This window comes from Leguminivora glycinivorella, chromosome 6 (assembly GCF_023078275.1).
Source record: "Leguminivora glycinivorella isolate SPB_JAAS2020 chromosome 6, LegGlyc_1.1, whole genome shotgun sequence".
Classification (NCBI taxonomy): domain Eukaryota; kingdom Metazoa; phylum Arthropoda; class Insecta; order Lepidoptera; family Tortricidae; genus Leguminivora; species Leguminivora glycinivorella.
The window spans coordinates 14,244,498-14,262,787 of record NC_062976.1 but is presented as its reverse complement, the minus strand read 5'-3'; the positions used below and the strand labels follow the sequence as shown (position 1 = coordinate 14,262,787).

At 37.4% G+C, this 18,290-nt stretch overlaps 1 protein-coding gene across 1 annotated transcript in view; it reads right to left on the bottom strand.

The window, feature by feature from the left end:
• The window catches only part of LOC125227115 (homeotic protein spalt-major), a 30,338-nt gene extending 12,403 nt beyond the window's left edge, over nt 1–17,935 (bottom strand). The window contains 4 exon segments of the mRNA XM_048131327.1: nt 309–442; nt 705–884; nt 1,779–3,542; nt 17,759–17,935. Coding sequence (XP_047987284.1) covers nt 309–442; nt 705–884; nt 1,779–3,542; nt 17,759–17,828 — 2,148 coding nt within the window. The 5' untranslated portion in view covers nt 17,829–17,935.
• Between the last annotated feature and the right edge of the window lie 355 nt (nt 17,936–18,290).

Below are 18,290 nucleotides of genomic sequence, written 5' to 3'. Positions count from 1 at the left end.
AGATGTGGGCCTATAGAAAATTAGTGGAAACGTAAACGCGCATATGTCGCTATTTGTGTTTCAATAAGATATTTACTGGCCGCTGGCCAAGAATACTCGATCGGTGTCGTGTGTCCTCTTATCTGATTATTAAACAAACAATTGTAATATCTTATACGCGATAAGTAGGTCCCCATACTACCTATACAGCCTGGAATCCTCGGGTAAACTCATTATCGTGTTAACAGAAATGATGGTAATTTGGAGGAATATTATGGGAGAGAAATCAGAATAAATACATAAAGCAACAAGAATGACAATTCACTAACCTTTGTTGAGAAGCCGCGATCGCAAACAGTGCATTTAAAAGGGCGCTCTTTGGTGTGACTTCGATAATGTATCTCCAGGGCAGAGTTGCAGGCGAAAGTCTTGTAGCAGATGTTACACGTTGTGTTGCCGCGCACTGTACACAGACAATTCCTCTTTACAATCGAGTATTTACACAATGCCACACTGTATTTAAATCGGAACGCACGATTACACTGTAGAAGTAGTGATTCAACATCTTCTAGAGTTAGATAACTGTATAATTACAATCAGCGTGTATTCGAGCGCCCGGCAAGCGATCTTTCGTTAGTTGGCAGGCGGAGGATGAATGATTCGAGGGGAATGGACGTGCGGGCGACCGGGGCGGACGAAAACATAGGTTCCCGCTTAGCGCATACCTGCGGGAGGAAAAGCGAGTCCGAGCGGGCTGAAGGGTGATCCTCCGAGAGCACCAAGCGCCGCGAGGGGGGCCGGCGGCGAAGGCAGCGGCGAGTGCAGCGGCAGCCGCGGCGGCGTGGACAGGCTGGACAGCGCCGGCGACGGCGGCGACGCCCGCGCGCTCCGCCCGCTCTCCGAACCTGTCGCCGATGGGAGGGAAGCCGTTGTGGTGATGGTTTTTACTTCGCATTCGGACGCCGAGGCGCAGACGGAGAGCGGCGAAGTTCGACGATCCTTCGTATCTGAGTCGTCGTCGAACTCCCTATTAGCGGGCTCGCGCTCGTCCCGGCCGCTCTCATCGTCGGTCCCGCGGGAGTCCGCCCGTCGGTCGCCGGGAGTGGATGGAGTGGGGAATAGGGGCTGAGGGACACGGTACGAAGGAAAGTCCATGGTGTCTAATCCATTACTCATTGGCGCGTATCCGTTAATATAAACATTGCGAATCTGATCGTATTGATTGCCTGTACGCTCACCGGTATGTAGGCGTATATGTTGGTGTAAAATAGAAGGATCTGAAAATTTCTTGTGACAAACTGGACATTGATGTAACATTTGAGTGGGAGGTCTAATACGATGAACGCCCATATGCGTCTTTAAGTTGCCTTTAGTGGTAAATGCACGACCGCACAATTTGCACCGGAACGGCCGTTCGCCTGTATGAGTTCGATAATGCATTTGTAAAGCGCTTTTGCAAGATAAAACACGATGGCATACTATGCATTCATTAGGATCGGATACTTTGTTATCTATGTTGTCTACCAACTGCTGTAATTTTGTTGTTTCTGACGTTTTTGTTATCTCTATCAAGTTTTCCCACGAGTTGTCGTTGCTACCCGGACGTGGTAAAAGCGAATTATAATACAAAGGATCGCGAGCTAAATCCACGTCAACGACGCCATGGACGGAGGAATGGAACGGAGTTAAGCTACCCGAAGAAATACTGCTAGGCGGGGAGTTGGGGAACAAAGGAAAAGTGGGAAATGTACGTAGTCCCGTTGCTATTGAAATTGGCCCAGATATCGATGAATTCTTACTTGATAAGTTTTCCGGTTGATCTGGATCGGGCTTCACATGCGGACTTTCTCTGCCGATTTGGTCTTCATTGCTGTATTTTGAGTCCATGCTGCAGTCATCGTAAGGCGACGTTGAGGGATATCGGTCATGTTCAGCCTCCTGATTTGCATCGTTCTCTTCTGGTTCTCGTTTGGGTGATACGCGTTCTGATTCTTCAAAACTAGAATCCCGTTGGCTTTCCTCGTCCTGGGGTTCAGCTTTGAACATTTCGGGTGCAGATCGGGAAGGGCTCGGCGCAGATGGTTTACTGAGATCAGCCGGAGCATCTTGTTCTTCGCGCATTGCGAATAGTGGATGAGGCGGTAGAGGTTTGTCTCCCAGTGGACGTGGAGGCAGTAGATCGTGGTGCGGTGGTCTGTATAATGGCAAACCTGGCGGGAAAGGTGCAGGTGCGCCTGGAGGGAACTGAAGTGGATGGGGCGGCATGCCCGGGATAGGTCCCGGCGACAGTTGCGCTAATAACGGAGGGTGGTATTTGTCCAAATGTTCTGGTATCGGGTTAGGGTTCATCTTGACATGAGGGAACTTCGCAGTATGTCTTTGGAAATGGACTTTAAGATTCCCTTTAGTCGTGAATCGGGATCCACATACGTTACATTTGAAAGGTCGTTCACCTGTATGCGACCTGATGTGGATTTGTAGCGCTGAATCGCTCCCAAACACTTTCCCGCAGTATCGGCAGCGATGTTTGAAGAAAGGTTCATTTCTTCCTCCACTTTTGCCGTCGTAAGGCGACATCTTTCCAGATTTTCGAAATGCTAATTCGTCTGCAAGGTTATTCGCTAGTAGACCTTGTGATGCGTTATCGAGTACTTCTTGGGCGCGTTTTTGTAGCATTTCAAGCGTATTTGGTTCGTTGAGGGATGGCGGTGGATCATTATTCGTTATGATCGAAGAAGCTAAAGAGGACGATATGGAACTGTAGGGTGGGTGGGACATCATAGGTGGGGTAGAGGTTGGGATTTTTGGAATGGAGATTTGCTCTGTCTTAGGAATAAGATGCGCGTGTGTAGACGGTAAACTTTGGCTAGTAGGAGGCATGGGTACAGGAGGTGATGGCTCCCGTGGCGGACGAGGCGGCGACGGAGATCGAGCGGCAGGCGTAGGCACCATCGGTTCAGCGTCATTCGGTGGCGGGCTTCCATCATCATCTCTCCGTTGTGTTAGCGACAGTTGGTTTTGTAGTTGTCGTATTAACTGTAGTTGAAATACTTGTTGATGTTGTAACGTGAAAAGTGTACTTTGTAGGACGGCAAGTTCATGTAGTGCCGCTTCATTGTCAGCATTATTCGCCATCGCTGTTGCGGCAAATTGCGCTACGGCAACTTTCGTATTTTGGAGCGCTTCGAGCGTCACGTGTCCGGCAGCCGGGAAAGGTAGTCCCACCGGGGGCACGTCGGCCTCAGGCACTTCTGCTTCTCCTTCTTCGAGGCTGTTATTATTTTCTGCATCTTGTCGATGCCTTCGCACTTGTTCTAATCTTTTGTTAGGTTCATCCATTTCTTCGTCCCCTGATACGACCATCTCCTCAGGGTCGGAGTGCATTCGTTCCTCGCCCATCTGTAGCGCCTTCTCATCGCACACGCGTTTGTGGTGCAGGAACTCATGCAGGTTATCGAACTGCTCCTGGCAGCGCGGGCACATGTGCGCCTCTGTTCTATCTCTCGCTTCTTCTGGTATAACATTGTTAATTTCGTCTTCCGAACACGAACCGGAACTTTCACCTAAAACAAAAAAGACTCCATTAGTTATCGATTTTTTTGCTTAATATTGTGTATATGTATGAATAGGTATGTGTAAGATGATGGTGTACCTATACCTATGTGTCGATTCTGTCTGTTTTAAAGTATTAATGGTGAGATCTTATCAACATTCCGAAATAGTGTTAAAGCAGTATAATACAATACAATACTCTATATTGAAAAAAATTAAACAGAGGGCAATGTCATAAAGTGATTTTTTTTTATTATATTAGTCTCACTCCTTCACCATCCATCCGTGCAATCCTTGAAAATTATTTATTTTATGGAAAACTAGGAAAAATAATAAAGGATAAGAAAGGATATTTTTTTGTGCACTTTTAGTGTAAAGTCAAGGTAAGAGTTTCTGTGTTTTAATGTAAAAGTTTAGTATGTTTTATGAAATAATTTCTTAATATGACAATATGATTTCTTCTTTTGTAGATGACTAAAGACTAAAGTTCCTATTACTCTCTAATACTTTTGAAAAAAAAAAGGCAAAATCAATAAAAATAAAAAGTAGGCCGTGCAACCGCCATTATTACTGTGTTCATGCGTTCGGTGTTTCTTTTTTCTAAGCTATTTTTGTATCAACATGGAACAATTTTCAAAGGCGTTTAAATTAAATTGACTGACCGACGCTTTAACCCATCAATATTTATTTCTAAAAGCATGAAAGTTTAAAACCGCGTATATTTCAGCTGCCACGAGTTGGTCTATAATTAGGTGTCTACCCAGGTATTCATCTGCATTCAACCCGTCTGAGTGTCCGTCACTGTCGATCCATACCATATCGAGTAGGTTTTTACTATATTCAGTAAGGATTATAAATCCTCTTATGTGTGTATAATATTTTGTAAACTGAAAAAGGGCTTGTAGATTGTGATTGTACTCACTCTTTCCGATCTTTAAATTATAATAAATAAGTAACCATTTAAGTGCCGACATACAGGACATACTGCATATTTTTAGCCACTTATTTTTAAATATACATATAAGTATTATATGTGCCTACATAATTCTCATTTTAATCTAGGTTAAGGTAGATGTTCATTTATATCTTACTTCCATTTAAAGTTACTCGTAAAGTAAGTAAAGTAGTCGCCGGTACTTCTATTTTTAACCCCCGACGCAAAAACGACGGGGTGTTATAAGTTTGACGTGTCTGTCTGTCTGTCTGTTTGTCTGTCTGTGTGTGTGTCTGTCTGTGGCATCGTAGCTCCCGAACGGATGAACCGATTTAGATTTAGTTTTTTTGTCTGAAAGCTGAGTTAGTCGGGAGTGTTCTTAGCCATGTTTCATGAAAATCGGTCCACTATGTCGCAGTCGGGGGTTTTTCAAAATTTTAATTTTGTGGTTAGGTTATCTAACTAAGTAATATAGATACATACATATGCACGAAAACGGGACTACACTACGATGTTGCCACTTTTTAATTTTTACCCTTTCTTTGCCTGGCTATAACCATAATTGTATATAAATACCTATGATTTACCTACTAAGGCTACAAAAAAACATCGTTATGAAACTATTGTTGTATTTATTTAGGTTACATAATTATTATCCGTTTAATCTTTGATCAGCACAAGTTTAGGTATGTGGTAAATCAAATCAAAATAATTAAGTCATCCTCCTTGCGTTATCCCGGCATTTGCCGCGGCTCATGGGAGCCTGGGGTCCGCTGTGACAACTAATCCCAAGATTTGGCGTAGGCACTCGTTTTACGAAAGCGACTGCCATCTGACCTTCCAACCCAAAGGGTAACTAGGCCTCATTGGAATTAGTCCGGTTTCCTCACGATGTTTTCCTTCACCGAAAAGCGACTGGCAAATATCAAATGATATTTCACACATAAGTTCCGAAAAACTCATTGGTACGAGCTGGGGTTCGGACCCGCGATCTCCGGATTGAAAGTCGCACTCTCTTACCGCTAGGCCACCAGCGCTTATCAAAATAATTAAGTAATATACATATACATACTAATATTATAAATGGGAAAGTGTGTGTGTCTGTTTGTTTGTCCGTCCTTCACGGCAAAACGGAGCGACGAATTGACGTGATTTTTTAAGTGGAGATAGTTGAAGGGATGGAGAGTGACATAGGCTACTTTTTGTATCTTTCTAACGCGATTGAAGCCGCGGGCAAAAGCTAGTATTTTATATTTGTGCCAAATACACGCGGCTAGGGTTAGCGAAACGATGTCCCAAGTTGGCTGTGTAGTGTGTCCTCCCCGCTCCCCGCACGCTGTGACAGTGACTGACATTGGTTAAGACTCAGCGGTCGGTCTTGGCCACGTCGAGTGCGAGTCCTTCATGTTGTGATTTTTCATTGATGTAAAAGTATCAACTCTAAATTAAGTATATTTAAAAAAATATGGAGTAAGAATTAAAATCAAATGTAGGTATGTACTTAATGCGCAAATACTTAATAAAACGGTGTATTTGGTAAATGTAAAGTGACGAGTAACTAGAATCCTCAGCATTGAGGGAACGACTGAAGAAGAAGAATTTGATACCTACCGCTCGTGAATCGCGATTGAAACAGTTTCAGTTTGTAAATTAATTTAAATTTATATTTTTGTGTAATATTTTATAGAGGAATACGGTTTGTAATTAAAAAGATACTGGCAACACTAGAAACGTCATAAGACTCTTAAAATGCAATGTCGCAAGTTTATAAGGCATAATGGATATTTAATCACAAAGGGCCGTCACAATAGATCACTACTGGTCGACGTGACGCAGAAAGGCCCACATTAACCCCCCAATAATAATAATAGGGCGATAGGTATGTAATGAATATAGGTACTCATTTACTGTAAATCGTACGAAAGAAGTAAGTACCTACACATTTTCCTAAAATCTCTTTTTTTTTTTAATGCCACGTCGGTGGCAAACAGGTATACGGTCCGCCTGATGGAAAGCGGTCACCGTAACCTGTGGACGCCTGCAACTCAAGGGGTGTCACATGCGCGTTGCTGACCCATTAGAAACTTGTACACTCCTTTTTTGAAGAACCCCATACTGTAGTTCATCGGGAATCGGGAATACCTCGGCAGGGAGCTCATTACCTAATACATAATATATGTATATTACTGTTTTTGAACAAAAGTTAATAAGGTTTTTAACAATATTTATTCTGTCTTCTACTTTTGTATTTTATATAGGTACCTACTTTATTGACACAAGTTAATGCTTAACTTATGATTAACATAATAAGGAGGAATGTTGAAATGATCATACTTCTTTGCCATTAATTGGGAATTTAAACAACAGCTTGTCAGCGCACATGTCGACAGAGGCAAAACCAATAGTATAATAAGTATAGATACTCGTACTTTGTTAATTATACTTTAGTAGTATCTCTGGTAACCAACCGGTTAATTGTTACATTTATGATGTACAAGCATTTGCCCGCGGCTTCGCTCGAATTAGAAAAAGACAAAAAGTAGCCTATGTCACTCTCCATCCCTTCAACTATATCCACTTAAAAAATCACGTCAATTCGTCGCTCCGTTTTGTCGTGAAAGGCGAACAAACAAACAGACACACACACTTTCCCATTTATAATATTAGTATGGATGGTTTCCTAAGTAATCTTTTTCCAGAGCCAGTTTTTCTACTTCTGAATTCAGAATTTTAATTTATTTTATTTCATCAATAATATTTTTTCTGGTTGAGATTAAAATATTTTGTTTGTCAAATACCTTTTTGATGAATTTGATCGGACATTTAATTTGGGATTTTTGTATCGTATCAGATCGTATCGGTTTGTCGGCGGACATCATTACTTTTGATTGAGAAATAATGTTATTTCTTCTGAATATATTGTTCTTAATTACCGTTACCTAAAAAAAATTGGGTATGATTGATCGGTGATATGATATCGACAGATATCCTAAAAATAAATTTCAAGTAACGAGCATAAGACGTTGGTTATTTGAAATTTATTTTTTGAATATTAAAACGTACAAAAAAGGTTATTACAATGTTATTTACAACCTATTCCTGAACAAATTGAGGTGGGAGTGCGACGCCAACGGACAACCCTAACCTACCCTAATTGGGAACCCTTTTTTGTGAAAACTACGTAAAATTGAGAATTATTAATATAAATGATCATTTATTCATATCTTGTTTTATGTATAACAAAAATGTATTTAAAGACTGCATTCATCGACTCTTCATTGGTTGTATTTTCAGCTTTCTAGTTCCATAATCAAGTAAAAATTATGTAATTATTTAAAAATTACTTTAAATATAATGTTTATATGTATATGTATTACATAAAAAAATGATTTCCAAAAAAATACTCGAGTGTTTTATTAATTATTCGTTATGGCGGTGGTTTGGCTACTCATCACTAGATGTCGCTAGCAATCCCACTAACCTAACCAAGTAGCTTCCGTCTAAAGTCAGAGATATATATATAACATTTGCGCGCTACGGCGATATTGACAGGGATAGTCGTATTGCTAAATATTACTGCCAATTCAATTAACCAACAAGACGATACAGTAGGGGTCAATTCTCCATAAAAACGCTCTCGACTATTTCCTCCCTGGTTTTTGAAGATAGAGCAATGAATTTTTCAACACAAATTGTTATTATTTTTATCTGTGTCGGACCGTTTTGATTTTTTTGATATTCTGCGTTTTAAAGATTCTAGAGCCAATCAAAAATTTCCAAAAACGGCCTTTTTTATTGTGGCGAAAAAAAAAAGGTGTGATATCTAACAATTAACCAAAAAAGCTAAACGGTCCGACATAGATTATTTCATTGTTATTCAGATTCTCAAATTTGGTTCCGATTGATTAAGTTTTGAAGGAATAAAGAGTCGAGAGCGTAACCTCGATTTTAAAGATTTTTTTGAAATATCTTTTGACTGAGTTGTTCTAAATGGACATTTTTTTTCGATAAATCTAGTTAATAGCACTTGTATATTTAACTAAAATTCCCAAGTTGAAAGGGGGGCTCCTTTCCATTTTAGCATTTTCGCTACCGTATCCTCTTAAGCGCTTTAATTTATTGGCAAAGCAAAGTAATATTTATTGATACACTAGCTTTTACCCGCGGCTTCGCCCGCGTAATAAAAGTATTCATTAATATTTTCATTTGGATCCGTAGGGACCGTAGGTTTCTCTGTAGGTATATTTATCTGCGATTATTTCGATTGCACATAATACTTTTGCTTGCAATGATTGTAGAAATATTACACATCGACCACAGCGTAGGTAATTTTATATACGCTGGGGAAACCTTTATAAACATCCCACATAGCCCGTATTTCGACACTATGATCGGTGGGTAAAAAGTACTTTTTTCTATTATCCCTTACAATTTTTTACATTTTGCTTATACTTATCGCAAACGTAATCTTCAAGCAAGCAAACAACGATCGTCTTAGAGCACATTGATTGTAAGAGACCGCCGACCGATTATCCGTATCCCGCTAACGATACCCATATTATCCGTATCCGTATCCGTATCCGTATCGCTATCGCTATCGCTATCGCTATCCCTATCGCTATCCCTATCGCTATCGCTATCGCTATCCTATCCTTATCCCTATCCCTCGCTATCCCTATCGCTATCCCTATCCCTATCCCTTATCAAGATGTTTAATGATATAACACCTTAAGTTCTCGCGCTTTGTACACATATTTAAAGTCACATACAGGTCGAACGCGATTAATTAACATTATTTTTACCTTTTTTCCCAACGTTTCGGCCAGGTTGCACTGGCCGTGGTCGCGGAAGACTGACGTCCCAGCAAAATGTCACCGGAGATGTAAACAACACAAAACTACCCGATATTAATTTATATAAATGTTCGGGGTAGACAAATAAATATAATCTACCCGCTTTTAGTTAATGTTTATTTCCCGCCATGTTTATTTTAAAGGTAAAAATAATGTTAATTAATCGCGTTCGACCTGTATGTGACTTTAAATATATGTTTAATGATTTCTTATCAAGTGCTAAAATATAAAGTTTCATGGTTTTATCATTTAAAATTAAGAAATCACATACAAACTTTCAACCTCTTTTTCAACCCCTTCATCCCTTTTTTTCGAAATAAAAAGTAGCCTATGTTCTGTCTCAGGGTCTAAAGATTGTCTGTTCCAAATTTCATCAAAATCGGTTGCGTGGTTTAAGCGGGAAAGCGTAACAGACAGACAGACAGACAGACAGACAGACAGAGTTACTTTCGCATTTATAATATTAGTATGGATTTGTCAAATAAAAATACTAATTTTGAAACTAACGGCAATTAAATTACATGAAATGTATTGAGTACCTAAAGTTTAGTTTATTTGATTACTTTAAATAAATAAATAAATATTTGGGACACCTTACATTGATCAACTTAGCCCCAAACTAAGCAAAACTTGCACTATTCCTAGGCGACGATATACATACTTAAATAGATAAATACATACTTATATACATAGAAAACATACATGACTCAGGAACAAATATCTGTGTTCATCAAGTCATCACACAAATAAATGCCCTTACTGGTATTCGAACCCAGGACCACGGCTTAGCAGGCAGGGTCACTACCGACTGAGCCAGACCGGTCGTATACGGTAAATTTAAAACAACAAAAAATTAATCAATAACTGAATTGATTTTCTATTGGTTGTTAATAAATTGTAGATAAATTTTATTTAGTTTACAGGAGCATAAAAAAGGTTAAATGAAAAAAAAAAAAAATAGCGCGCAACCTTTTTGAATTTAAAACGTACGATTTCGATTCGGAAATCTGGGGGCCGATTTTTAGGTCTCATGCGTTCGAATTCAGAAAATTGTCACTGAAAATAATAAGCAAGTCACCGTTTTCAACCGGTATTTTAGTGACAAAATCCCGTAGGACCTATACGAGATTCAAAAATCGCCCCCGTTGGAAACAATGAAAAGATTTTTTTTTTTAATTAGCGCTAGTAATGTGGAATCCACTGGCAATTATCACTCGTTTTTAATTCTATTAGTAAAAAGTCTAGGAGTAGGGATATTAATGAACGAATTTCACGAAATCGAATGGCCGAATTAAAAAAATCGGCCCCCAGATTTGGGGTTTGATTAAAAGAATACAAATAACTTTCGTTAAGTTAGAAGTTCCATTTAAATATAAAGTACTAATAAATAAGTATTGATATATTTGTACGATATTTAATCAATTATTATTTATGACGGTTTGTTGTAGATTTTGTATTTTTTAACCGTCGCCTCATATCTCAAGAAGGACGGTTATCAAGTCGTCTGTATGTTTTTTTTTTTTTCAGTTCTGATGATGGGATCCTGGAGAAATCGAGGGAACTCCTCAAATCTGAAAGGCATACATATGGTGATTTTTGTGTTAATAAAGGAACAGCATGCATTTAGGTACGGAACAGTGACATTTGGTGCAGTGGAACTGCTGATGATGGCCAGAACGGAACTCTTCAAATCTGAACGGCACGCTTATAGTGACTTGGGTATTTTTATACGAACAGCATGCACTTTCGTACAGAACAGTGACATTTGGTGCAGTGGAATTTCTGATGATGGTCAGAACCGAACTCCTCAAATCTGAACGGCACGCTTATAGTGACTTTGGTATTTTTATAAGAACAGCATGCACTTTCGTCCAGAACAGTGACATTTGGTGCAGTGGAACTGCTGATGATGGCCAGAACCAAACTCCTCAAATCTGAACGGCACGCTTATAGTGACTTTGCCATTTTTATAAGAACAGCATGCACTTTCGTCCAGAACAGTGACATTTGGTGCAGTGGAATTTCTGATGATGGTCAGAACCGAACTCCTCAAATCTGAACGGCACGCTTATAGTGACTTTGGTATTTTTATAAGAACATCATGCACTTTCGTTCAGAACAGTGACATTTGGTGCAGTGGAACTGCTGATGATGGCCAGAACCAAACTCCTCAAATCTGAACGGCACGCTTATAGTGACTTTGCCATTTTTATAAGAACAGCATGCACTTTCATCCAGAACAGTGACATTTGGTGCAGTGGAATTTCTGATGATGGTCAGAACCGAACTCCTCAAATCTGAACGGCATACTTATAGTGACTTTGGTATTTTTATAAGAACAGCATGCACTTTCGTCCAGAACAGTGACATTTGGTGCAGTGGAACTGCTGATGATGGCCAGAACCAAACTCCTCAAACCTGAACAGCACACTCATAGTGACTTTGGTATTTTTGTAAGAAAAGCATGCATTTAAGTTCAGAACAGTGACATTTATTTAGTTATGTTTGTTAAGCATATGTTTTTAAGTCAAAGTTTGTCAAGCTTCGATTTCTTATAATATAATCGGATTCATGAGGAATTGAGGAAACTCCTCAAACCTTAACGTTATACGTATATTCATTTGTGTTTCCATCTAATAATTAAAGCATTAAAAGCAGTTTTAAAAAATACTTACACATTTCTACATAATCCAACATTCGCAAGTAGCTTTCACCAGAACCCGAAAGGCGACGGTTTTTTTTTTCTTAAAAATTATTTGTAAAAATAATTATTTCGTGGTTATGTTTTTAACAAGAAGTTGTGGATATGAAAACTGTTTTTTCATATTAAAGATCCGGCAATAAAACCGAACTTTTATTTAGTAAATAGCTTAAATATGAAAATATTGAAATGGCGAATGCAAAAATTAACAAATAGGTTTTTATATTGCTACGAGTATCTTGAATACGGCAAAGAAGATTTTAGACGAGTTATAAATAAATATCATGGTTCGAACTCTGATTTAAATACATACATAGATAAAAAATAGGGACGCTAACTTTCTCTTAAATACCTACATTTTTTGTTTTAGAAATTCTACGAGAAGTTAAAAACAATTGGAAATTTTATACCTATAATATCTTTAAATTTTCTATGGCATGAAAACATTAAAAATGCGCAGTTCAAGTACCTACCTAGTAAAAAAATTACCTATTGTGCAATTTTATATTATCCACCATAGGCATTTTTTTACGTGCTATATGATTGGTACCAAAATCAGTTATCTGCATTGAGTGAGAAGACCAAAAGATGCAGATTGATAGTTAGATATTGTACTTAGTCATATAATATATCAATAAAGTTTTGTAAAATCGATGGAATGCCCAGTATTACTATAAAAGTGTTTTTTTTTTTAAATTATTAAACAATTATTTTATATTCATACAGAACGTGCAATTATAAATTGTAATTTACCTATAATTATTACTTATATTAGTTATTTTCCAACATGTATGTTTTATTGCTAATTCTAAGCCATTTTATTGTATATTAATGTTAATATTCTTTATTATGAACCATAAGAAAACAATTGCTGTTGACTTATTATTCAATAATGTTCGATGACGTGGACACACAGAGTTTCGCCTACTCGCATTTTTATCCGTATTTTACATGCCAACAATTTACAATTTTCCTGGATAATGTATTTTGACAACCAATATTCGGTAAACTTTTATTATGATGAGGTTTTACCTACTTGGTAGAATGATTGTTCATGAAATTATTGTTAGATATGATAAACATGGGAATACCATTAATTTACTACATAATCTGATGGGCAAATTATTAATGAATAAAATAAATTGTGTTATTACGTTATTAGACACAGACAAACTGGGTGCGATGACGAGTGATGCGAGGAGGAGCGTTTACGTTAATTGTGCATGAATCAGCTTTTTTCATTGTAGTAAATACGGTTAACATACAAAAATTTACAAAGTTTATCTTATCATCATCTTTACCTATTGCGAGTTGTGTATATAGTTATAGTTGTACAATTTTTTTTTTAGTATGAATAGGTAGACGTTTGACCACGATCACACCTGATAGTGCTGAGGTGCTTTTAGACCTACGGGCAAGTGGAAGGAACTAGGTATAGACACACGACAAATTGATTGTACCTAAACTGGATGATTTTCGCGTATATATGTGTTTTTTTAAATTAAATTTGTTCATCGAAGTGTTGAAAACTTAAAGCGGTTTTGTAGGCAATTTGGTATACGTTGGCTATTTTGTTGAAGAGTGGTCTAGTATGTCCTAACATCCCTTACTCTTCCTCGATTCTACTAATACATACCATTAATGTACATATCCCTTAAAGAGGTAATTTAGTCTTTGTATAAGTATTAAATGTATACCTATCATAAGTAAGGTTGATTATTTTTCAGATTATGTATAATATATATTTATACACAATTAATCAACCTTAAAGCGGGTCCATATTGGCTCATATAAAATTATTTGTTATAAAATTATTGTTTATACCGATTTGTGCTCCGAATGATCATTTCTCATAATTTTACTTATCATAATTTTGTTTCATTATTATCAATAGTACTACTATCACTGTTCATAATAATCATTTAGTCGAAAATTTTTAATCATAAATTCTATACAAATATTTAATAGCATTCATAATTTTGTGTTTAAGAAAATCATTTATCATAAAATTATTTAAAAAGTTTTGAGGAAGTTCTATGAAAAACTTGTGCCATTTATAGAAGCGCGCTTGAAGCTTTTACAGTGACATATACAATTTACATTAAAAATTCGTTTCTGGTTCGCTCACGGTCAACCTAACACGCTCCTCCTCGCTACGCTCGTCGTCGCACCTAACTGAACTGTCACATGTGGTGTCTGTTCTGTTAACAATAATATAACGATAAATTATATTACTCGCAATCGTTATGATCAATAAGTATATAAACATAAACATTAGTATAAAACGTATTTATGATGAATGACATTATGAACATAAGTCATTGGAAGTTACGATAGTTATTAACATAAAATTGTTATAAATAATGATCGTTATAATGTAAAATTGTATGAGAAACATTTTCGGACTACCAATAATCTATATAACAATTTTATATGAACTTTGGCGCACCCCCTTAAAGCAGAATGGATTTACCCGAATTTGAGTTAAGCAACACATTTTACATAGTTATCACATACTTTATTAAACTATTGTGTCAAAAGAATACATATTTTCCTACTAATTACTAAAATTGCTTTCGTTTGTAAAACTGTCTACCTACTATGAAAGCAAGTATAGTGATATTACGGTATTTTAATACTTTTTACATTTACTTTTTTGTATGTCTCTATTATCTTATTAAGACAGAATTCTTTCGGTCGATGTAAGTACTATTTATTGCAAACACTAGATGGCGACACAGGTCAAGGCTAAAACGAATAGAAAATACACTATTTGAATTTTTGTGGCGAAATGCGCGCCATCTCGTGTGGAGTAGTTGTGTTGTTAAGGCTGAGAATTCTTTCGCTCGATGTAGGTACTATTCATTTTTGAACTAGATGGCGACACATGTCAAGGATACGAAACAGAACCGAGCGAAGCTCGGTTGCCCAGATATTGACTTATTAAATAAGTATGCGAGTGTGCACGGGAAAACGTCCCACTTGGCACTTTGTCGATTACTATAAAGCCGCTTTGTCAGTTTATTCATATAAAGATAGAAGTAAATCTCGCCTTAATGGTGACCGACAAAGTGAGACGTTTAAAAATAAGGAACCTTTTTATGTACTTATACATTTCCTAATAATTTTCTGGTGCTTTATTTCTTGTGTAAAATGATTTATTTAACGCACAGGAAACTTCTCCATTTACATATTAGTCGTTTATTGTAATTTTGTGTAAAGTGCGTATTGATTTGACATTTCTATAGCTTATGTAGATTTGATGACAATGCAATACCAAGTTCCTACCTACCTCTAGTATTTAATTAACATAACAAAATCTAATGCATTTAAAATGAGTTTGTCCTTTTTTTTGATACTCTTGTTTGTTAGGAGACAAATCTTGATATATCTGTAAATGGAATGTTTTATGAATGGATGGGTTAAATTCTATGGTTAAAATTGTATTATTGGTATTTCGTCAACAATACTATTTGGGGGTAGGTAACGCCTACCCCCAAACGCCTAGTGCGGAAACGATAATAAAAAATTATAGTCACTTTTATAGGCTATAAATCGTGGCCGAGTTGAATATAATGATTTAAAACTATTGTATTTCTACCTACACTACCATATTGACCAAATTGAATTCATCTTCAATGTACTAAACCTATACGTACTTCAATAATAAAATTTCAATAATTGTTTCAGAGAAAAAGATTTACTAAAATATTTTTAGTAACACCTACAGTGTATCAAAAGTATAAAACAAGTTATTGTTAGTTCTCCGAAAATTGCGGTTACAAAAAAAAAAACACAAGAAAAGAATTGCATATCCGGTGCATAAGCCGCCGCGTTTGAAGCCGTTCAATTTTTTTGACGTTTATGATGTTTACACTGAAAGCGAGCGATAAAGTGAGCACCGACACAAAACACAGTAATCCGAGCCTTGCTGCGGCACGGATTAACCATCTCATTTGAGGCAAGATGCCGGTGCGTTTAATAGATATTTGTAAGATGAAGGATTAGTGGTGTCGCTGTGAGCCCGGTGACAGCACTTTTGCGCTGCGTCCGAAAGGCCGGCGGCCGCTGCATTACGCACAGAAAAAACAGTCACTGCCACTGTCCTGCAACCGCCGCCTAAACCCACCATTATATTAAGTTTACAAAACAACTTGCATTGTTGTTTATTCTAGTTACATTGTCCAAATCATAACAGGTTCAAATCCCTTGCGGTAGTGAATTGTCTACCTGATAATATGATATCTTAGAATAACGCAATCTACATATATGTAGTATAGTCACCTATTTTTTTAATGTTTAAAAGTTACTTTATTACTAGTTTTTCTCTTTGTAGATTCGTGTTAGAAGATATTAAGTACCTACCTAATAGTGTCGGAGTATAGGTAGTAAAAATGATTGCAATATTAAACATGTTCCTGTATATAACTATTTTGATTTGTGGCCATGATAACGACTATATAATATACGTACCTAACGACTTTCAACCCACGTACAATAAATTTATTTATTATTTTGTTTTATCGCTACAATCACCATTAAAATATTTTAAGATTATAATTTAAGTTGAGAGCTAATTAATCTACTTACAGAAGGTCTATAAATTATATTAAAAGTAATTATTCATCATCGAGTGCGAGTAAATGGTTTATGCATATCAACGTTTCGGTTTAAGCGTTGGGACCGGAACATTAACAAGTTTTTCGACTTTATTAGTGGACCAAACAAACAGTGAATATATTTCATAAGAATGTGAATACGTTATTTCAATAGTTGGCAGATAAAACGCCTCTTAGTATTTTATAGAGCACTCATAAAACTGGCAATGAGATAAGTCGTCTGTAACGGTGTTATAAAAATTTGACAGCTACCATATTATATGTATAGTTGAGTCTAATCATTGTATAAAATGACTCAAGTTTTAGTAACTAATTACTAGCCTTTAAAAACATAATTACAATAAAAAAATGTACCTTTACAATGCTAATTGATATAAAACTAATGTAATAAGAAAAATTCTAAATTTTTTTGCGCGAGTATAGTCATCGTCGTTAGCTATAAAATGTAGCTAAGTATTAAAAAAAAACGCAACTGGATAAACGCTTAAAAATATTAAATAGCGTTACTAATTTTGTACTCTAAAACAACAACTAAAAATGTTTTTATAAATTAAGGAAAGGTAGAGTTCTTCATGTTTTCCACTTTATTAATATACTCATACCTTCTTATAGATACCAGGAAACTTAAGTATGTACTCTAACTATTTAGGTATCCATGTTATTTATCAATACAACTAAAATATGTAATTCTACAGGTGAAAACCTGTAAAAACTCAAAATACTTGTATGATTTTCTTTACAAAATAAACCAAAGAAAATTGAGTAGGTATTTATTCGAATTTTATGTCACTTGTGACAAATACCAAATGTAGGTATTATATTGGACTTTACACCAAACTTTATTTAGAAGTAAGGAACAGAGTAAATGTTCTTCTCTATTAAAATTTACCTACCTTGATTGAACTTTACAAACTTTGAAAGCATTAATAGTAAACGTACGTATATGTATATTCATATAAATGGAAGCAATAACTTTTTGAAAGTACATTTCACGGGTAAAAACTTTAGTTGTCACTTCACAGAGCTTCCGCACCTACCTGCGGGCGCGGGCGCGTGTTTCCCTCGTGTCGTGTTTGACGCGTTTGTTTGTAAGTGTGGAAATTCACTGCACTCTACTCACCACGTTGAGGGCGAATTTTAGTGCTCACTTTCTGGTGGATGCCGAATTTTATCGTCGCTAACTGAATCATTGTCGCGGACCGCGGTCGGCTCTATTACGGAAACGTATTCACGGTAATCTTTCTCGTCAAAATATATTCACTGTTCCGAAATGTATGATGGTTGTGTAGTGATGATGGTGTTGGGTTCGAGGATGAGCTAGGTACCGATGGAGACGCGACGGACGCAGGCTGGCTTCACGCGCGGCATGGTGTCGGCGGCTAGAGCCGGCGCATGGCCCCGCAGCAGGCTGAGGTCGCACTCGCGCGTCGCGCAGTGTTCGGGAGCTACGGCGGACACGGGGTGCGGCCGAGCGCGCCACTCGCCATCTGAAGCGCGACTGAGCGAGGCGGCGGGCGACGGGCGGCGGGCGGCGAGCGCGCGCGCGCACCAGGTATACGGTTATGACAGGAGGCGGGGCCGCGCCCGGCTCATAAATCAAACTTCGCCCATTCGCACGCGCCGCACGGGCCCCCCTCCTCCATATTCCATAT